We start from the raw sequence: 22,129 nt of genomic DNA, 5'->3' as shown, positions 1-22,129 counted from the left end.
TGACATTTTCTCAATTCTAGTTGCTTTGGGGATAAACAGCCTGGTAGCTGGGGACATAGGCTTTGGATCCAGATGGTCTGATTCAAATTCTCCTTCTACCCCCTCTCCACTGTGTGACACTGAGTAGGTGCTTAACCTCTCAGTACCTGTCTGTGACAATTAAATGATTCAGTACACTGAGGGCCATGAAGAACTGTGCCTGGTGTGGGTCAGGTACTTCATAAGTGTCACTTATTTTTTGTTACCAGCGCCTGGGAACCCCAGTCTAAGAAATGCCTGGAAAGAAAAACAAACCAAAAAACTCACAGCTCTCAATTTACCCTCAGCCCAATTTCCTTGTGAGAGTTGATGCCTTCAGGGATTCAAAAGCAGCTTGCTGAGTCCTGTGTAAGCACGACAGAAGTTGACAGATGTGACTCTTCCCCAGAAGCTCATTGCCAAACAATGATAACCAAAGACATCATCTTACTGCTCCTTGGCTGCACTGTGCAGAAGCTGTATTCATCAAGAAACTCTAGAGGAACAGACCAGTAGAGTGAATACATATTAAAAGGAGATTCACTGGACTAGCATGCACAGCCCAGGCTAGGAAGTCCAGCCACGGCAGTCTGCATTTTGCAGAGTCTGGAAACCCATTAGCTTCCTCCCGAGTCTGTGAAGCCAAATACCCCAGCAGTCCCGATCTGGCTCTGAAAGCCTTGAGGATCCCTGGAAAGTTCCTGGCCATCAGTACACATTTAAAGGCTGAGGAAGCTGGATTCTGGTGTCAGCAAAGACAGTGGCAGCTACAGAGTAGATGCACTCACCAGCAGGGAGCATAGGTGAGCAGGCAAAGAATGGTACTGCTTTTTTTTCTCCAACATCTTCAAACCTGGGTCTCTGCCAGGAAAAGCTCCCCTCTCTAGCTGCCCTCATCTACATTCAGTTATTCATTCCAGGAAATACTTTCACAGCACTGACCAGAGGTATGTCTATATATGTATATATATGTATATATGTATATCCTAGATCGAAGCAAGTTGACATCTAAAATGAACAATTACAGAGCAAATGCACACTCCCAAGCAGGCATTGCACTGGAGCAACAGCTAAGAGCCTTTGAATCCCGATCCAAATGTTGGAAGCAGAGAGAGTGAGACTGGACCTGGCATAGGCTTTTGAAACCTCGAAGTCCACCTCCAGTGAAACACCTCCTCCAGCAAGGCCACACCTCTTAGTCCTTCCCAAACAGTTCCACCAACTGGGCATCTAGTATTGAAATATATAGCCCCACAGGGGCAATTCTCATTCAAACCACCACAGGAACCCTCACTAAAATCATGCTGATACAAAAGGATTATACAAAAAGCCTCCCAGAATCATAAATCACTAAGAACTTTTAAACTTGTTCTTCATTTCAGTTTTTTGTTTGTTCATTTCATTTTTTGTTGTTATTGTTTTGTTTTTGAGACAGGGTCTCATGTAGCCTAGATTGTCCCTGAATTTACTTTATAACCAAGGGTGACTTCAAATTTTTGAGTCCCAGTCTCTATCTCCAAAGTGTAAGAGATTACTAGTGTGAACCTCCAAGCCTTCCTTATGTGGATAAAGATAAAACCTAGGACTTCATACATGTTAAACAAGTATTCTACACACTGAAATATATCTCCAGTCCCATTAAGGACTCTTAGAAAAGTCCATAGGCTATCTATATCTATTTCTTATAGTTTTCTTTTTTAATGATTTATTTTTATTTTTTATGCATTAGCATTTTGCCTGCCTGCATGTCTGTATAATGGTGTGTGATCTCCTGGAACTGGAACTTCAGACAGTTTTAGGCGTCCATGTGGGTGATGGGAATTGAACCTGGGTCCTCTGGAAGAGCAGCCAGTGCTCTTAAGTGCTGAGCCATCTCTCCAGCCCCTATCTACATCTATTTTAAAGTAGATGCTGCCTGTACAGTTTATCTGTGAGCTCAGAGTTACATCTCAGAATCATAACCTGTTTGTAGTATCTGCATATTTGTCTCACTCCCTCTTGCACACTGGTGCCCCCAAGGGCTAGGCTGAGCAGGTTTTTTTCTTCTCTGACCCACGCCTAAGCAGGAACAAAGATCCAAAAGCTAGACAAAGTTTCTTTTATGTGTGTTTGCGGAACCAGTTAGTCTTCTCTATGAGGTAAATGGAGGCTGCCCCTGCAGAAAGGAAGGAGCCAGAGTGGTGCCAGGAGAAGGTCAGAGGAGACAGCTGACAGATCAGAGATATGTGAGGGAGGACGGAGAGGATGAGGTGACCAGTGCTGTTTCAGGGCCAGCTGTGCTGCTGATAGCCCCAGGAACCTGTGAGACTCACGGTCATGAGTAAGGGCTGCACTCATGTCAGGTGTCACTTGCAAACCACAGGGGCCTCTGGTTCTTGACCAAATGGGCTACAAACCAAGAGTTCCACAATCCCTGTCTTATTGTTTGAGGATTTGTTGTAATGGCTTCCAGAGCCCAGGAAAACAGTTATTTGTATTTACCAGTTTATTACAAAGGATGCAAATGGGATTAAAATGTGGCTCAGCTGATAGAATGTATGCCTAGCATGCAAATGTGTTTGATCCCCAGCACTGCATAAATTGGTGAGGTGGCGTACTTCTGCAATTCCAACACTCAGGAATGGTTTGCAGGAGAATCAGTTCAAGTTCACCTTTGGCTGTTGGCAGAGACTGCTCATTCACTTCCATCTGTCAATGGGTTAATTTAAGATGTAAGAGCTAGCTAGAAATATGCTTAAGCTATTGGCCAAACCGTATTGCAATTAATATAGTTTCTGTGTGATTATTTCAGGTCTGGACAGCCAGGAAATGAATGAGCTGCCTCCACCTACAAATTGGCATGTCAGCATGGGCCAACTGCATCCACATAAAACCTTAAAGAGCTTGAAAAGAAATCCCAAATAGTAAAGAACAAAGTTTAGTGTAGCTTCTTGGAAGCTGCATTTTTTTTTTCCGGATGAACTCTGTTTGCTGACAGCAAGCAGGAGTGCTCTGTCTCCTTTAAGTTAGAAGGCTTATTGACTCAGCATAAGAAATGGTGGCCTCCTGATCCATGTTGCCAGCACAAACTCTGGCTCTTTCAGGAGGCTGAGCACTTAAATGGGATTTGTGAGCAGAGTGCTACAACTTGCTTAATGGCAACATAGACTGTCTGTGTGCCTGGAAATGGGGCTGTAAGCATGGCTCACAGAGCTGGCACTGAACGGCCCTCTGCCATGTTGGACTGGGCAGAGCCAAAAGGCAAAGCAACTTTAGTCCTAGCCCTACCACTTAGCATTTTCAGAAGTGCTCCTGGACAGAAAATGATTTTAGATACACAATAAAGACAAATTCAGATGAAAAAGGCCTCTGAATGGGGTCACAGTGTTGGACAGATGTATATGGGCTTGGGAGAGAGAAGGAAAAGAATATAGACAGTTACAAAAATAAGTAAATTTCTTTTAGAAAAATAAAAGAAAGTCTTTAAAGAAACATAGTATAGACAGTCATAGATTAAAGGAGAAAAGAAAAATGAACCATGTAAAGATGGAATATACACAAAGAGTCTAAATTATGTATATTATTGTATTTTCTTTGATTTTTTTTACTGTGAATGAGTTAAGTACAAAGGGACATTTCATCATGCAGACTGTAACATGACGGCCGGCTGTTTGTTGGGGTATCTGTCCCACCCAGTACCCCACAACCAGCAAATCCCAAAGAAAATCACATACAGGACTCCATAAGATTATAAACTGATTGGCCCATTAGGTCAGGCTTCTTATTAGTCCTTGTAACTTATATTAATCCATTATCATTATCTATGTTAGCCACACGGCTCAGTACCTTTCTCAGTGTGACAGCTCACATGTTGCCTCTTCGGTGGTCTGGGCAGGAATGGCAGAGGAAGCTTCCTGCTTCCCAGAATATTCCCAGTCTCTTTGCTCCACCCCTACTTCCTGTCTGGCTTTCCTGCCTATACTGCCTGCCTGGCTAATCAGCGTTTTATTAAAATACATGATTGACAGAATACAGACAATTCTCCCACACCATTTCTATCTTTTTTTTTTAAACAAAGGAAAATACCCACAGTCCATTTGTTGGAAATGTGGGCGAAGTATTTCAGGCTACTTCCTGCTGGTTGGGGCGCTGATGATCTTATGGGGACCTAAAGAAAATTTAGAGTTATAATCAAGTTCTGACTGGAGTATCCTGTGAGTCTTGATCATCTCAGGCAGCAGTCTTGAACCTGTTCTGGATGAAGAATTCTGTCATCTGGGCCATCTGTTCCTATTGGAGATTTCTCAGGTGGTCTTCCTTTAATGAACCTGATTTTTCTTAACTCAGAATGAATTCACAGCCTCTCATTTTCTGTGGAAACAAAAGCAAAATTTCTTCTCCAAAGTAACATACCTTTTGACTTCAGTTTTGAAGTCAAGGTGTTTTCAAAATACCTATCTTGGGTTAGTTCAGCAGCATTTATAAACAAAAGTTTTTTTAGCAGCTGTTGCTCCTTCCTCAGCATTCAAACAATTCAAAGAGAGCATAATAGCATACAGTATCAAGATTCTCTGTGTATTTTCCATCTTTATGCGGCTTTATTTTAACCTCTATTTCTTTTATTTTTACTTTTATTTTTTGAGACAGGTTCTCTGTATATCTTTGTCCTGGAATAACTGTGTAGACCAGGCTGTCCTTGAACTCACAGAGGTCTGTCTGTCTCTGCCTCCCCAGTGCTGGGATTATAGGTGTGTGCTACCACACCTTGAACTCAGAGATCTGTCTGTCTCTGCCACCCAGGCATTGGGATTAAAGGCGTGTACTACCACACCTTAAAGTCACAGAGGTCAATCTACCTCTGCCCCTTGAAGTCACAGAGGTCAATGTACCTCCCGCCTCCCAAGTGTTGGGATTAAAGGTATATACCACCACACCCAACTTCTTTCTTTTTTTACTTTAAGAACTTTAACTTTTATCCTGCATATATTTTTAACACCCTGTAAACATTTAGAGGTTTTCTTCCTCTTTGAATCTCTCTTTACTGTATATCTCTCTTTTTCTGACTACATGAGCCTTTAATTTACTAAGCAATATGGAGAGCCGTGGCTTTGACCGCTGGATATAGCCCATTCCTTAGCTTTCCAGGCTCATGGCAGAGGTACTGCTGGAGCCATTTTTATTGCCACAACTCTGTGGCATTTCAAGGTCCCTGCCAGCAAGCAAGCTGCAGCATTCTGCTCACAGACCACACTCAGTTGGACTGCCTGCCTGAAAGAGTCAGAGTTTGCCCTGCCAGGACAATTCAGAAAGCCAGCATTTTAAAACAGCAGCTCAGCTTTTTTCCTGCTATGGCTGAAAGCCGAAAAGCTTTTCACCAACACCATTTAAGTGTTTCGTGGCAGGACCTCTTAATGAGCTACAAAGTTTTGCAGCTAAAGCTGAGTCAGGAAGTCTCTCTTAGATGAGAGCATTTGCTTGCCTCTAGCAAGCAGAGCAGAAACGAGAAATTGCTGCTACCAAGAAAACATGCTTTACTCTATTCTTTCCCAAACTTTCTCAGGCTTTCTGTGGATGCAGTTATCCACGTGGGCTCTATCTGTAGCATGAGGGGCCGGCTTGTTGGGGTTTCTGTCCCACCCGGCACCCCACAGCCCACAAGCCCCAAAGAAAATTACACACAGAGATCTCTATAAGTTATAAAGCTGATTGGCCCATTAGGTCAGGTTTCTTATTAGTCCTTGTAATTTATATTAATCCATTATCATTATCTATGTTAGCCACATGGCTCAGTACCTTTCTCAGTGTGACAGCTCACATGTTGCCTCTTCGGTGGTCTGGGCAGGAATGGCAGAGGAAGCTTCCTGCTTCCCAGAATACTCCCAGTCTCTTTGCTCCACCCCTACTTCCTGTCTGGCTTTCCCGTCTATACTGCCTGCCTGGCCAATCAGCGTTTTATTAAAATACATGATTGACAGAATACAGACAATTCTCCCACACCAGCAGGCTGTTAAGCTAAACCAACATATATATTTTAAAGGTATCTTGAATTCAAAGTTTGGGTCTAAAGATATGTTGCTTTGGAAAAGAGGTTCTGGTTTTGTTTCCATAGAGGATGAGAAACTGTGGATTCCTTCCAGACTAATATGGTTCGATGGAACAAGATCCCCTGAAAGATCTCCATAAACCCCCCAACAATACTTTGCCTAACAAAAAGCAGGAAGCAATTCGGAGAGAACTATGCCCAAATTCCCAAATATTGTTTATAAATATTTGTTTACATTTAAAGGGGGATATGATATAGAGATGAATTCTTTGCATTGGTATGGATCTTGGACTGTTGATACAAATTTAAGGTTATTTTTGTTATATGTATATTTCTGCTCTTGATTAAGGTATTGTGTTTGTACAGCTCATCTAAAAATGTAATGTATAGTTAAAAAATACAGAATAGATAGTCATTTATCATAGTCAAGTTTGTAGTCATATTAGTTAGGTTTTCTAAATGTACAAAGATATATTTCAGATAGATAGGTATTCTTCAAACCTTTCAAAGATGAACAGAATACGGCATTTAAAATGCTTTAAGAACTTAGACTTTTTATGACAATGAGACTCATCTGATCCTGGCAGCACCAATCTACTTCAAGAGGAAGATGGGCATCAAAGAAGCTCCTTATAGAGTTTGTTAGCCATTTGGGCAAGAAACTGCTCTTGCCTAGACTACTTGATGGTATGCTGTATAAACTAAACATGCAGAACCCGCAGAGAAATGACTGCAAAGCTTGCCTAAAGGTGAGACAATGTTTCAGGGTTCCTGCTTCATGAAAGAGCCTGCCAGACATTCTGCAGGACACAGAAGACAGTGACTGACAAACAGCCAATATAGGCAGAACTGTCTTTGAAATTTCCTGCTTCATGGAAAAGTCTGCTGGATACTATGGGCCTAGAGGCTGAAGATGGATGCCCCAATTTTACAGAAGAACTTTGGGTGACCATCTAGGTAGCAAAATGTCTCTGTCATTTCTGGAGTTTTGAAAACTGCTTATAATGAACTTCCTGTTTACTTAGGTAATATTATATCCTTCTGGAGTCTTTGATAGAGTTGAAGAATAGATAGTTATAATTATAGTTTTCCTTACTTATGGTAAAAGATAAAGTATGTATAAATATTGTAACTATAATTCTTGCTTGATAACTATTTTGCATATGTAATTTTATTGTGTTAAAGTTAAAACCTTTTTTATTTAGACAGAAAATGGGTGATGATGTGGGAAGTCCTTCTGTATATGTGTTGCTTTTATTGGTTAAAGAATAAACCAAGGTTGCTTGGGCCTAGGCAGGGCAGAATAGAGCTAGGCGGGAAAATTGAACTGAATGCTTGGGAAAAAGTAGGTAGAGTCAGGAAGATGCACTGTAGCCGCCAGAGGAGAAAGGCACCCACAGGAGTTAACCAGAACCTTGCCAGTGGGCCACAACCTTATGGTAATGCACAGATTAATAGATTAATTAATTTACGATATAAGAACTAGCTAGCAATGTGCCTAAGTGATTGGCCAAGCAGTGTTTTAATTAATACAGTTTCTGTGTGATTGTTTTGCATATGGGAAGCCAAAAATGAATGAGCAGTCTCTGCCAATACTTGGTTATATATAGATTTGAGGCTAGTCTAGATTAGATGTGACCCTGTCTTAAATCAAACATATAAATGAGAAATGCCAAGGTACATAGGTAAAGTGGTAGGGGCATCACACTAGCCTCCCTCATGAGTTCAGCATCCTTCAATCACACGGTTAGTTTCTCTAGCCTAGTCCACCATCTGCTTAGAGGGGGAGCTGGGTAGGACCCAGCCTCTTTGGAAACTTTCTTTTCTCTGCAACCAGGTATCATCCTTTGGAAGAAAGGATGCTGAAATTGCATTCCGGAACTGTGTTCAGGAGCTGAGTTCATCAACAGTTTATAATTGAGGACTGTGGTAGATCAGAAAAAAAGGCTTGTCCCCAATTGCTGGTACAAAGTCCCTAAAACCTTTGTAGTGAATAGAATGCTGAGTGTTTTTATTATAAGTTAATAAGATGATAAGTGACTGAGGCCCCTAGGTAGGTCGCTTCAGGGATGGGGCATGGTTAGAAGTTTAGAACATTCAACCCACTCCCCCTAGGAAGTGGACAGAAGAGATAGAATTCAAGCAATAACTCCATACCTAATGACACCTCTATAAAAACTCCTGAATGACAAGATTTAGTAAGATTCTGGGTAGGCATATGGAGGTGCTGGAGAGGACATTAGGTGACTTTTCCTGAGGAGACACAAACAAACATCTATTTACCCAGCAAGAGGACTTAGCAAACAGAGGGGCTTGTATGCAAGCCTGACCACCTTGAGGAGGAACCTTGTGAATCTCATGAATTTCAGGAGCTCCTTGAGACTTGTTAGTTGCTGACTTCCTGTATCTTGTAAGTTTTGTTAACTTCCTGAGTCCTAACAAACCTCCCTCCAGGATGGAATATTTCAAACCAGAGGAAACTGCTATACAACAAAAGAGAGTGAACCAGAAGCTGTCTTGGAATCAGCACTCCTATCCTCTGACCTTGCACTGTACATCTCTTCTGTTTAAGTGTTTCTGAGTTGAATATTTTATATTCAATTCATATTGGTATATAAATTTATATGGGTATAATTCATAATACAAATAATAAATAAAGTGGCTTTCTGAATCATGTGAATCATTCTGTCAAATTATTATGTTTGAAGGGGGAAGCTGTAGAAATGCTCAATTTCAAAGTCATGCTGGATAGATATGTAAGTAGCATGGGGACCCAGTACTTAAATCACTGGTGTCTGAAGTGATGGTAGTCACGAGGAACTGAACCCTTAAACCTGAGGGAAGCGGTTGGACCAAACTCAGACTCTGTCAGAACCAAATGGAACTGTGGAACTTCTCTGATTCGTGTCTATCATGAAGCAAGTTTATGGGGTGACTTGAATGAGAATGTCCCCAATTGGTTCAGATGTTTGAATGCTAGGTCCCCTTGGTGGAGCTGTTCGGGTAGGTGTAGGAAGTATGGCCTTGTTGCAGATACTATGCCTGCCTGCTGCCACACTTCCCTGCCATAGTGGTAATGCACTCTTATTCCATAAGCCCAGATAAAAGCCGCCTATAAGTTGCCTTGGCCATGGTGTTTTATCAGAGAAACAGAAAAAGTAACGACTGTGTGCAAGTTACACTAAAACCATACATGAGTTTTCAGGAGAAACTAAAAGATGTTCTCTTCCCCTTTCTTTTGAATCGCTCCCCCCCCCCCCGCCCCGGTTGCCCTCAGGAGCTATACTCCCACCTCATTCTAGGCGCTGGTCATTCTCCATCCCCCACCTCCTTCCCAGGATAGCCAGGTGTCTCTGTCCTCTCATTTCTATTTAGTCCCTATATCTATATTAGCCTTCTTGGGAGCTGTTCTAACCCTCTGTCCTTTTTCCTGGAAATTCATCTCTCTTTCCTTTTACTCAAAGTCAGTAACCTCTCCTTCCTAGCAATATATCTACTGCTTATTGCGCTGGTCAAGCACATTGACAGCTTCAAACCACAGCTGAAGTCTTCCCAAACAAGAATTACCATAGACAGGGTCTGGAGAGATGGCTCAGTGGTTCAGAGCACAGGCTGTTTGTTCTCCCAGAGGACCCAGGTTCAATTTCCAGTACCCACATGGCAGCTTACAACTGTCTATACCTCCTGTTCCAGGAGTTCTGATACCCTCACACAGACATACATGCAGACAAAATACCAATATGCGTAAAATACAAATTAACAAACTATTAAAAATCACCACAGACAAATCTTGTCTAGATGCAAGACATATGTACCCATTCAAACTCACTGGAGGCAAAATGAGAAATTTATTTTATAGTATCAGCTGTCCCAGAAAAAATTAACAATACAGTGCTTACCTAAGTATACATGATGCCCTAGGATTAATCTCTAGCTTCGAAAAATATAAAAAAAAAAAAGAAAGAGAAAGAGAAGGGGGTGGAGAAAGAAAGACATAAACCTCAGGAAATACCATCAAGTAGCAGTTGGACCCCAGGACAAATCAAAACGACTCTTTCAGATCCTGGCCCCACTCCGGCACCACATCTTTTTTAAAAGCACATCTGATCATATATCATCTTCACTCTTCTTGCCACACTGCCCTTCTCTACTTCTCTGCCCATACAAGTCCCAAGATGCGCAATGTCAGCTCAAGCAATGTCAGAGGCCGAATAGGACTACAGAATCCCAAGGACAGAAACCCAGAGAAGGGACTCATTCCACGCTGTCCACTTAGGCTACGAATAGCAACTAAATGTCTATTTGTAACCAGAGAGTTCCTCTGTGAAACAAGGTGGTACCTGTGTCAAAGGAATAGGTTTTAGGGAAATGAGATAGTGTTCTGGTAGATATCCCCAAACCTCAAAGTAACCACACTAGAGCCCTCAGTACTTTCTAGAATTATACTTAGTTGGTTTACGGAGAGCCAGTAGGAATAGTAAAGAGGGCAGTGCAGAACCTCTCTGACCATCCAGTCAATGATCTGTAGTGGTTGGAGCAACTTCCAGGAGCAGTTGGAGATGCATGGTGGCAGCTTGCACACATTTGGACTGACACTGGAAGCGGAAAAGCAGGAAATACACCAGGAAGCCACTGAGCAGGAAGAAGAAGATGTACAGGAATTCCATCTGGGGGTGGTCGATAACGGGGGCCAGCACCAGGTAGAGAGACACCAGGAGCATGATGGCAGGAAGGAAGGTGGGAACCTGCAGATGGCACAAAGAGTTTATTTGACCCCTGAGACTGCAATGAGGGAGGAGTGTCCCTGAGTAATGCCTTCCTACCTACCTATCAGTTATGGCCATGAGCCACTAGTGTCCCCCCCCAATATCTGCTAGAATATCAGACTGGGCCACAAGAGCTATGTACTGGGCTACATGGGGACTCTTTAAGAAGCTGAGCTGTGGTCCAGCATTGGCCTCTCTGTGTTATGTGGCCTCTGCATTTGTGCTCTATCTTTCTTTCTTGTGGCCCTCCAGAGGAGAAATGACCAATAACCCTTACCACCCTCCAAAACTGTGCAATGTTCTGCCAAATACAATGACAGTGGCAGCCGCTGACATTCCTTGTCTAGGCCAGTGGTTCTAAGCTGTATATCTCGACCCCGTTGGGGGGGGGGGGTGTCGAACAACCTTTTCACGAAGATTGTATTTCAGATACCCTGAATATCGGATGTTTACATTATTATTCATAACAGTAGAAAAATTACAGTTACAAAGCAGCAACAAAAATAATTCTGTGGTCAGAGGTCACCACAATGTGAGGAACTGTATTAAAGAGCCGTGGCATTAGGAAAGTTGAGAACCACTGCATTAGGCTTTGCCCAGGGACTGTCCTGAAGGCTACCTTGTAAGTGTGAGGAAGATTCTTTGTCTTTATTCGCAAGTACAGGAGGCAGCCAAAGGTGGTTCCGGAAGTGAGCCAGGAGAGGAAGCTGCGGTGAAAAAAAATGAAACATGTATAGGAGGCCTTCTCTGAGGGAACCTGCCTGGACCAGGACAAAATGTTCAAAGAGAAGGAGGAGCATTTGATTTTCTTTAGGGGAGATAAGGGCTATACAGGTGGCTCAGTGGTTAAAAGCACTTGCTGCTCTTACAGAAGACCCAGATTTGGTTCCCAACACCCATATGGTGCCTCACAACCCTAACTGCGGCTCTGAGAGATCTGATTCCTTCTTCTAACCTCTGGGAGAACAAGGCATGAACTTGGCACACAAACAGACATGCAGACAAAACATGTGTACATGTAAAATAAAGTCAATAAATCTTAAAAACAAAACAAGAATTTCTAAAGATGACCCTGTGGGTCACAAAACAAGACATGAAATTGAGATAAGAACTTGGTAGGAGGAGGAATGGGGCTTGGGGCTGAGGGATAAGAGAGGGCAGAGGGATGAGTGTGACCAGAGTGTGTTTTATACATACCATACATGAAGTTGTCAGTAAGAGAGGGCAGAGGGGGGAGTGTGGCCAGAATGCATTTTTTATATGTATGAAATTGTCAAAGAATAATTGCTTCTTGGCCCTTGCACTAAAATCAAGTATAAAACAGTCAACTGATGAATTAATTTTTAAAATAAAATCTTTTTTTAAAAAAGAGGGTGTAGTGGATTCTCCAGGAGGCCTATGCTCACTGGAAGCAGAGCTCTTCCCCAGTCCATCTTTCCTTCAGGGCTGATGACATTACTTTAGGCCACTAAACCCCCAATCAGCCCTTGCCTCTGCCCTTTCCAAGGTCTGTAGTTTGAGTGACTGCCGCTAGTTGATAAAATTCCATCTGAAGGTCTGGTGAAACAGCTTAGTCCAGTAAAGAGCTTGCCACACAAGCACAAAGACCTGAGTTCAACCCCCAGGACCCATGTGGAAAAGCTAGGTGTGGTGCTATGGGCTTGTAATCCCAGCACTGTATAGGCAGAACAAGTGGGTTCTGGGGTTCACTGGCCAGCCAGCCTAGCCTACTGGGCTAGTTCTGCACTTGAGAGGCAAGGGCAGAAATATTGCCATAAATTCTAGGCCAACTTGGTCTATATAGCATGTTCTAGTTGAGCCAGAGCTACATAGTGAGACCCTGTATGTGCTGGTTAGTTTTATGTCAATTTGATACAAGTTAGAATCAAGCTGAAAGGAGGGACTATCAATGGAGAAAATGCTTCCACAAGAACTGGCTATAGGCCATTTTCCTAATTAGTGATTGTTGAGGGACCATCAGCACTAGCCTATTGTGGTGGTGCCATCTCTTGGCTGGTGGTCCTGGGTTCTGTAAGAGCTAATTGAGCAAGTCATGGAGAGCAAGGCAATGAGCAGCACCCCTCCATGGCCTCTGCATTAGCTCCTGCCTCCAGGTTCCTGACTTGTCTGAGTTCATATCCTATCTTCCTTCAATGATGGACTACAATGTAGACGTGTAGGCCAAATAAACCCTTTCTTCCCCATGTTGTTTTTGGTCATGGTGTTTCATCACAGTCATAGAAACCCTAACAAGACATTGTATTAAGAAATGTAAATGGCAGGCCAGAGAGATGGCTCCGTGGTTAAGAGCACTTACTGCTCTTCCAGAGGACCTGGGTTCAATTCCCAGTACCCACATGGAAGCGATCAACTGTCTATAACTCTAACTAGTCATCTATTCAGGCAAAATACCAATGCACATAAAATAAAAATGAATAAATTTTAAAAATGTAAATGACATAAGAAATGACTTCCAAATTTGGTCACCTGGCCTCCACATACACATATGCATGCATATACACATGTACACACACATCCACCTCATGTATACACATGAATACATACACAGATTCTATCTAACCTGGCAAACAAGGACCAAAAGAAGCCATCTCTAGAAGTAATCAAGACTGCAAAGTGTTAGATCCTAACTGAATAGATCACCCCAAGATTCTTGTGCTATACTGAGACATTCTTGGTCATACACCCCAATCTCTACCTGAAGACACCCTGCCGCCTAGATCCACAATGGATTAGATTTTGTTATCACCATATAATGATTTCCATCTTTCTCACGGGAAAAACAATGAAAATAAAACATTGTTTGTGACGTGGTGTTCCTAAGAACCACCCCAAGTACTGAATGTCCTCTTCTAGATTAGACAGCAGAGCAGGGAACGTGTGATGCCTGAGAAGTTACTAGAACTCTCTCTGCACCCAGATACTATGCTCGTTTGGCAGTTGAAGAGTTGACCCAGCTTCAAATGAGCTTAGAAAATGACAAATGGCTATCACAACAGCCTGTGATTTCTGTCTTGAGAAGAACATCAGAAGGGACTCAGAACATCCCCTTCCTGTGCTGAAATCACTCACTGTGCCTAAACAGCTTGGAGACAGAGTCCAGAGCATAAGCCCAGACAGACGACAGAGGGGGGAAAATCATGCTGAGTCCAAGAGTCTCCCCAGCATTAATGCATAATGAATAAATGTCTTTTAAAAACATATATTTACTTTTATGTGCACTGATATTTTGCCCACATGTATGTCTGTGTGAAGGTATCAGATCCCTTGAAATTGGAGTTACAGACAGTTGTAAGCTGCCATTTAGGAACCTAAGGTCCTCTGGAAGAGCAGCCATTGCTTTTAACCAGTGAGCCATCTCTCCAGCCTATCCTAAGTGTCCTTTAGCATCATCTTAGCAGCAGAATTAAGAAAAAAATTGACAGCGGTAGCACAAGCCTTAGGCTATCTCATGGGGAAGCATCTGTCTTACTGAATGTGGGGAGAGGAGAACCACAACTAATTTTAGAGACATAACAGAGAGAATGGGTAAAATATATGTATAGATGTGAGATTCTGAGCCTGGGCTTTCAGAAATGCATCACACACAAGTATATATATATATATATATATATATATATATATATATATATATATATATATGCACATGGAGCTCAAAAGGCACAGATGCACTTCTGTATGTGTGTGCCTGTGTAGACAGATAGAAGATCAGTAGATAGATAGAGAGATAGATAGATAGATGATAGGTAGATAGATAGAGATAGATAAATGGATAAGCAGATAGATAGATGATAAATAGATGATAGATAGATAGATAGATAGATAGATAGATAGATAGATAGATAGATAGATAGATAGATATTATTACCCCAGAGGCTCATGTATTTAAAACATTTAAACATTTGGAGTTACTGTTCTGGGAGATTACTGATATGTAGGGGATGGAGGCTCAGTAAAGAAATGGGTTTCTGGGTGAGTGGGCAGGTCTTGAGATTTATAACACCTGACTTCCTGTTCTTTCTTTGCTCCTGGTCCACTGAGGTGTGAGCAAGCAGCTACACACACGGTGTGAGCAAGCAGCTACACACGCCTCTCACCACAGGCTCCAAGCAATCCAGTTTCCATGTCTCCCTGCCATGCTGGTCTGTACCCTACATGTGTCAAAATAAATCCTTCCTCCTTTCAGTTGTTTCTTGTCAGGTATTTTAATTGCTATGGTGAGAAAATTTAAGTGTGTGCATGCATGTATTTGTGTTGTGTGTGTGCATGCATGTACATGTATGCACACACACGCAGACACATAGGAACTCTCCAGAAGAGAACACACACCTTTATATGTGCAGATAAGTGTGAGTTGGTACATCTAAGAGTACATAGATACAGAGATGTCTAGGACAGAGATACCAGCCTGTGAATAGCTCACTTACCTCAAGAAGTTCACGAAGGTGCTGAAATTTCCTGGAATGACCAGGACCAAAGCCACAGCCGTGGTGAAGACCAGGGCTGGAACTGGTGTAAGTCGATGCACATGAATCATGGACATAAGTTGAGGCTGGAAGACAGCAGCGTGAGAGAGGCTGTTCAAGCTACAATAAGCCCTCTGTCTCCTATCATGCTTTGGACACCAGTGTGCCCAATCTAATGATCATCAGTACCATGGCTTCCATAATAGGTTTCCTTGTCTTACTGTGATACACTGGATTACTATCCTCCAAATAATCAGTCTCCCTCTCTTTGCCTCTATATCAGGCATGTAGTTCTCAACTCTTGATGTGGGCTAGGTTGTGTCACTTGATTCATCCAATAAAACACGAGCACAAAAGACAAGCCAATGCTCTAAGTGTGATTATATGTTTGGTTTGACATCTTAAACCCCGATTTCTGAATTAATCAAGAAAGGCTCGCAGGAGCCATCTCTGCTTTCTCCTGGATCCCTGAAAGAGGAACAGACTCATTCCAAAATAAGAATGACCCAAACAAACAGGGTCACAGCTAACACGAAGAGCAACAGTTAAATGCGGCAAGCCCCTGGGGGTTGGGGGTTGTCTGTTATTCAATATTATTATCATAGTAAGAGCTAACAGGATCAAAGAATCTCAGAGGGAAAGGGGCATTGTGTATACTTGGGGCCTCTTCCCTGTGGCCTCTGTACTCTTGTTGTTCACAAATAGACTTTGTCACTCCTTCTACCCTACATAATCCAGGACCATGACAGTCCTGAAACTTGATCAAATTCTTGGATCAAGAATAGATCGGAAAGGAAGAGAATGCCTGTATCCCATTCTCAGAAGAAAAAAGGGCCGCATCTGATTGGGGAGGTCCAGGCTTGGGCTCAGTGCTAGGCTTGGGCAGGAGAAGTCATAGATGAAAGGTCTCCCAGCTCCTCCCCAGCAGCCCTCACCACCGACCTTGACCCCAGTTCCCACCTCTTACCATGTGACCTTCCCTTGCAGCTGCATAGCACAAACGGCTGCCACTGAAGAATGCCCCGTTGACAGTACCAAATGTCGACAGTGCAACAGCCAAGGGCACCAGCCAGGCCCAGGACCCCAGAACCTGGTTCCTAAAACAACAGAGGGATCAAGGAAAAGAACTCCTAGCAGTGACTTGGAAAGGGGCCACAAGGCCTCCTGGGAAGTAGAAAAAAAAAACAATGCATTTGCTTGTTTGTTTTGTTTTGTTTTCTAGACAGGGTTTTTCTGTGTAGCTTTGGAGCCTGTCCTGGAACTCGCTCTGTAGACCAGTACACAGAGATCCACCTGCCTCTGCCTCCCGAGTACTGGGATTAAAGGCATGCGTCACCACTGTCGGGCAAAACAATGCTTTTAAAGGCAAGTTCAGCTCGACATAGAGCAACCTCCTTCCCTATCCCTAAATGCAAAATACAGACCACGTGATTCACTCACCCCCAGCTCACAGCCATGGCGTCAGAGGAGAGGATCTCCGAGGGTGACATGACCAGCAGGTAACTGATATTGACCAGAACGTACAGGACGGTGACCAGGGGGATGGCAATCATCACTGCCCATACCAGGTTCTGCTGCAGGGTCAGGGAGAAGAGGACAAAGGTTAGCCCATGAGGCCTCTCTAGGCCTTCAGCACTACGCTGTCCACGGGGCCACTGTGTCACACCCTGGGGAATGGAAGCCCTGTGTTCCTCCGCCATGAGAATGTGATCCCCATGATATGGGCACACAATCAGGCAGATGTGTGGGTAGTGACCTAAGATACTAGACAGAGCAGTGGAGATGCAGGGGGAACGGTGGAGGCATCACCAAATCTTCCAGTATGAGGAGAGCCTCACCTGGGCTCTCTTTGAGGCATGGAAATGGCGTGGGAAGGTAGGACAGAGAATTTTTCTTGCAGAGGAAACCAGAGGAGAAGGGAAGCCGAAGACCTCACTAGTCACCTCTGCAGAATTATTTGCCCCTATGAAAATATCGTATCGGCACTTTTCCTCTTCAGCTTTAAAGAAAAGACAATTTCCAGAGCTTTCTGCCAGGGCTGAGCTCCGCTTATGGAAATTCTTAGATGTGGAGAGGAAAAGGAGAGGAGGGGAACACGGACTGGGGCTGTCACCTCGACCTGTCTCAGCTCTGGGCAAGCAGCCTCCGTGTAGACACGTCCTCATCCACCCCCCACCCTCACCCCACCCCACCCCTGTGTCCCCTCGTCCACCAGCCGGCTCTGTTCTTTCAGGCCTCCACGTTCGTGTTCATACTGCTTCTGCAGAGCTGTGGTGAGACTCCAGTCTCACCCCCCCAGGAGGCGTTTGACCGCTCTGCTTTGTTGGTCAGTTGGTCACGCTGCCAAGAGGACCACGCTGCAAACGGGTGAGACTCTGAGTTCAAAGCCTTGGCCACAGAATGGATACCGCAGCTACGGTTTTACCACCCAGGGGCTGGAATGCGGCTCTGCCTAGGCTCATGCAAGGCTACCTGGAGTCAAGGCACTCTCACTCCCACAGGGTTTATGGGGATGCCCTCCGCACAGTGAGCACCCAGTATGCATGACTCAACCTCACAGGGCAAGGAACCCATCAAGCTTTTGAACTTGGCCTCTCCCCAGGCAACTTTCCCAGTAGCAATGAGTTGTGACATCGGCAGAGCCCTGAGTTGGGTTCTTGGTACGTTTCTGGCCATTGTATTACAAGAACAGTGAGATTTTCTGACTTCACTCTGAGGGCTCTGAATTCTTCAAATCCCAAGGAGTCTGCATATATGGCTGACCCTGGTTTGACAACGCTTCTGTAGTTTCTCTGATGGAGGTGAGGAGAGGATGAAATAAATATACTTTTTAGAACAAGTTAGGGCAGAATTTCAGGTGCTGGCATTCTGGTGACTGGCTTAGGTTTTGCTTTGAAACCCACAACAAAACAGCAGAGGTCAGCAAACAACAGCCGTGGACCAATTGTAACCCGTGGCTGATTTTGTCAATTAAGTTTGGTTGAAACACAACTGTGTTCCTTTATTTACCTATAACAGTTTTTCTGCTACCATAACAGAAAAAAGTAGTTGTGACAGGTACTAATGGATAGGGGGCTTTAAAATCTTAACTCTTGGACCCTTTCTTGAAAGACTTTGCTGATAACCACCACAACTATGGGAGCTTGTCTTCAACTTCAGAGACCAACTTCTGGAGCCCTGCTCTTTTCTTGACCTAGCTGAAAGCCCACAGTCTAGATTGAGAAGGGGGCTCTACGGCTGCCAGGCAACCATATGTACATGCTACCCATTTACCCATTTACTTGAGAGCTTCCCAAGCCGTGTGCCAAGAATGTACCAGTGAAATCTCAGAAATGAAGAAGGAAGTCAGGGCAGTTATTATGATAGTCCCTTTTCACAGACAAAAACTTAGGAACATGAAATCACATGCAAAAAATTAAAACCACCAGGCATGCCGATGACTCCTGTAATCCCACCATTTAGGGGGTGAGGACAGGAGGATCAGAAGTTCAAAGACATTCTTAGCCACAGCACAAGCTCAACGCCCACCTGGGCTACAATGAGAGTGTCTCAGAGAGGAAAAATAAAAATAAGGATGAGATCCTAGGACTCTGAACATACATTCTCTCTCTCTCTCTCTCTCTCTCTCTCTCTCTCTCTCTCTCTCTCTCTCTCTCTCTCTCTCCTCTTTTGTTTCTAAACTGCCATTCTCTTCTCAAGCCGCCCTCCAGTGAGGGCAAGCCTTTGCCAAGCCTCTGAAAGCTGGAATGCCCCTAAGCCAGCCCAGTGGGGACAGCAGACTTGCAGTTCCTATTCTGAGAGAATTTGAAACTCCTACAAGGGAAAAAGAAAACAAACAACATCTCAGAAAATACATTTATAGCAAAGAGCCAGTGTATTAATAACTGAAGATTCAAATGCCACAACAGAGTCTGGTGTGGCCCTTCAGATCAGCTCGCACATTGATTATCCAGACCAGGTTCACAGGTTGGGGTGAAAAGGCATGACTGGATTGTTTCCCAAGCCAAAGTAAGCTATGTCCTCAAGTGGCACCCAGACTTTGGAAACTATGAGCATGTATCTACTACAGTGTTCTAGAGGGAACAAGACAGGAGGTAGCCAGCAGAATCAATAAGAATGCTGGCAGTACGGATTCAGAGTAATTCCCCTTTTGTGAATTTCAGTTTTCCCCTGTAAAACATGGAGTGTCGGTGGCTACCTCGAGGGGCAGAAAGATGAGTCCATGGGGTATGATAGTATGAAGTACTCTGCTTTAGTTAGAAGCTGTTGATAAAATCCCATAAACTCATCAAGGCAGATGGGCTGCCACGCAGTCCCGAGTACAGCAAGGGAGCCTTGATTCCTGTCAGGTCGCTCATGATCCCGGTCATTTGAGTAGTTGAAACCCCATTTCCTGGAGCTGCGGATGCTCAGAGGTTCACCCCTAGAGCAGCACACTCAACTCACCTTTGGGTTCTTGAGCTCCTCTACAACCATGTTGACATTATTCCAGCCATCAAAGGACCACAGGCCCTGGTAGAAAGCCATGCCAATGCGCCCTGCCTGCTGTGTTGTGTTGTGGAAGGCAAACGGCAAGAATTCTGCACGACTGCGGCCCTGGGCCAGCACCACAGCCCCACCCACTACAATGATAAGCAATGAAAACACCTTGGCAGCTGTGCACACGTTCATCACCACCGTGGATATCTTTGAGCTCCAGAAGTTGATCAGTAGCAGCAACAGGATGCAAGAGGAAGCTACAATCTTGACCGTGATCTGAGGGAATGAGGAGCAGCCTGGGTAAAAGGGAGCCAGCGCATATTCAGCAAAACTCAGAGAGACAGCCGTGATGGCAGCGGGTCTGGCCACCAGTACAAATGTGTAGATAACCAGGAAGGCAGGCAAAGAGCCGAAGGTTCGTAAAATGTAGGCATAGTCTCCCCCAGATTCAGGAACCAGACTGCCCAGTTCAGCATAGCACAGGGCACCCAGCATGGCCAGGAGGCCACAAGTGGCCCAGACAACAAGACTGGCTCCAGGACTACCCATGTAAACCAAGACCCCCTGTGGTGACATGAAGATGCCAGAACCAATCATACAGCCAGCAGTCATGGAAACTGCACTCCACAGACCAATCTCCCTCTTCAGTGACAGTCCTGGTGCCCCACTGTCAGGCTCTGGCCCTGTGGGCTTCTCACTGCCATCTTGCTCCTTGCTTCTCTCCATCTCCAGACTTCAGCAGACACTGCCTCTGGTTGGTGACGAGTCCAGGCTCTGGTCCCTTTTGTCCGTGGGTTTCCCGAAGGCGTTAATGATTACAGTGCTGGAGGGAGTCCAAGCCAGAGGGCAAAGACACAGGGTGTGATCTAGAAGGAGCTGATCAAGCAAGCACCAGACCAGCTAGAGTCTCAGTACAGACAGTCTGTGGGAGCCATGGGTCAGAGAGTCGGTCAGGAAAGGTTCAGGAGAGGAAATTATTGAAATCTCTACTGATGGCTGGGGTGTGACTCAAGAAAGAGGGTCCTTGCTCAGCATTGCAGGTAGGAGGGAGGGAAAAAAAAGGAAGGGAGAAAGGGCAAAAGGAAAGAAAAGGAATCGGAGGGAGGGAAGGAGGGAAGGAGAGAGGAAAGAAAAGAAGGAGGGGGAGAGATGGAGGAAGAGAAAGGAAGGGAGGGTAGGGAGGGAGAGAAAGAACTTGTTACCCAGTTCCACAGCAACAGGCAACATGACAGCTTGATGTGTCCTCAATATCAGGACAGCCAAGCATCTGCGTCTTCCTTTCTTCCCACATCTCTCCCTCCCCCATGCCCACTGTACCCCTTTGCCCCTAGTACCTCCCTTCCACCGTCACATCACATATAGAGCCTGTATCCTTAGCCACTTGCTTCCATCTTGCCAGGGAGCAAACTCCAGCTCACAGCTTCTTCCCCAATTCTCCTGGTTCTTCTCCGGACTAGGCTTTGGACAATTGGCTTTGAGACTGCATTGGGACTCTTGCTTCCTGGTAGACTTCATAAAGATCTCTCCGACTCCCAGGGGGTGGTGGGAAGTGTCAATCAACCAAAACTAGATATGTATAAAACTGTGGAAGGAAAACCTGCTGCTGTGTGTGCCAACTGAAACATAAATTGGCAAAGCATCGTTCAAAAATGAGACTGCTGACTTCAAACCTCAAATCTATGGCCTCGAAGTGTGTGACCTTGAACGAGAGCTCTGAACTTTTTCCTCCATCACTTAGTGATGCCTCTCTTGTAGAACTCCTTGAAGAATTAACTAACAGTTTAAAGACATTTCGATAGTATATGAAGCCAGGTAAGCATTTCATCGCTGTGGTCATTTCCCTTACTCTCTGGATAGCGCTCATTAGTTCTACTGGGGAAAAGGGGATTGGCATTCACACCAGAAAGAGAAAAGATTGAAGGGATATATTATATATACATGCATATAATTATTGTTAAATAATACTCAATGTCGGGTGTTCTAAGTTGCAAGAGTTGGTCAAGGAAAGGGGTTATTCCAAGATGAAAATTTTAGGCCTACGTGGCAGCAGGAAGGTCCAGCCTCTGATGGACTGACCCTTGAACAGTCATACCGAGGCACATTTATTGACTGCTGCACAAAGTTGCTTTTTGGGTAAACAAGTTCCTCACACCAAAGCTCCTGATCTAATCTACATAGTTTCTGAAGGCAAGCATCATTCCCCTGTTGCTTTAGTCCTTCTTGTGTACCATCTGCAGTACCCATAGTCCTCCTTGTGTACCGTCTGCGATACCCAGTGACCTAAAAGATTTATGTGTGCAAGAAGTGTCTGTGACTGAAGTCTTGTAGGCTGTAAAGATGCTTTACAAAATCAACTCTAA

General features: G+C 44.2%; 1 protein-coding gene across 1 annotated transcript; it reads right to left on the bottom strand.

The window, feature by feature from the left end:
- Nucleotides 1-10,427: 10,427 nt before the first annotated feature.
- On the bottom strand, nucleotides 10,428-20,716 carry LOC125404022 (b(0,+)-type amino acid transporter 1-like). The gene is made up of 6 exons (XM_048439674.3): nucleotides 19,737-20,716; nucleotides 16,731-16,864; nucleotides 16,258-16,387; nucleotides 15,252-15,376; nucleotides 11,426-11,513; nucleotides 10,428-10,785 (listed from the first exon to the last, which is right to left on the bottom strand). The coding sequence occupies exons 1-6, from the start codon at nucleotides 20,493-20,495 to the stop codon at nucleotides 10,555-10,557; spliced, it is 1,467 nt and encodes a 488-aa protein (XP_048295631.3). The 5' UTR covers nucleotides 20,496-20,716; the 3' UTR covers nucleotides 10,428-10,554.
- Between the last annotated feature and the right edge of the window lie 1,413 nt (nucleotides 20,717-22,129).

Source organism: Myodes glareolus, chromosome 6, assembly GCF_982192425.1.
Source record: "Myodes glareolus chromosome 6, mMyoGla1.1, whole genome shotgun sequence".
Lineage (NCBI taxonomy): Eukaryota > Metazoa > Chordata > Mammalia > Rodentia > Cricetidae > Myodes > Myodes glareolus.
Note: the sequence above shows the minus strand (reverse complement) of the source record. Positions and strands in the feature narration are given on the sequence as shown.

Coding starts and splice junctions, on each gene's coding strand:
- LOC125404022 (XM_048439674.3), bottom strand. CDS start 20,495: ATGGAGAGAAGCAAGGAGCAAGATGGCAGTGAGAAGCCCACAGGGCCA. Junction 16,865..19,736: donor AGGAGCTCAAGAACCCAAAG/GTGAGTTGAGTG, acceptor CTGACCCTGCAG/CAGAACCTGGTATGGGCAGT. Junction 10,786..11,425: donor ATCTTCCTCACACTTACAAG/GTAGCCTTCAGG, acceptor TGCCATCTGCAG/GTTCCCACCTTCCTTCCTGC.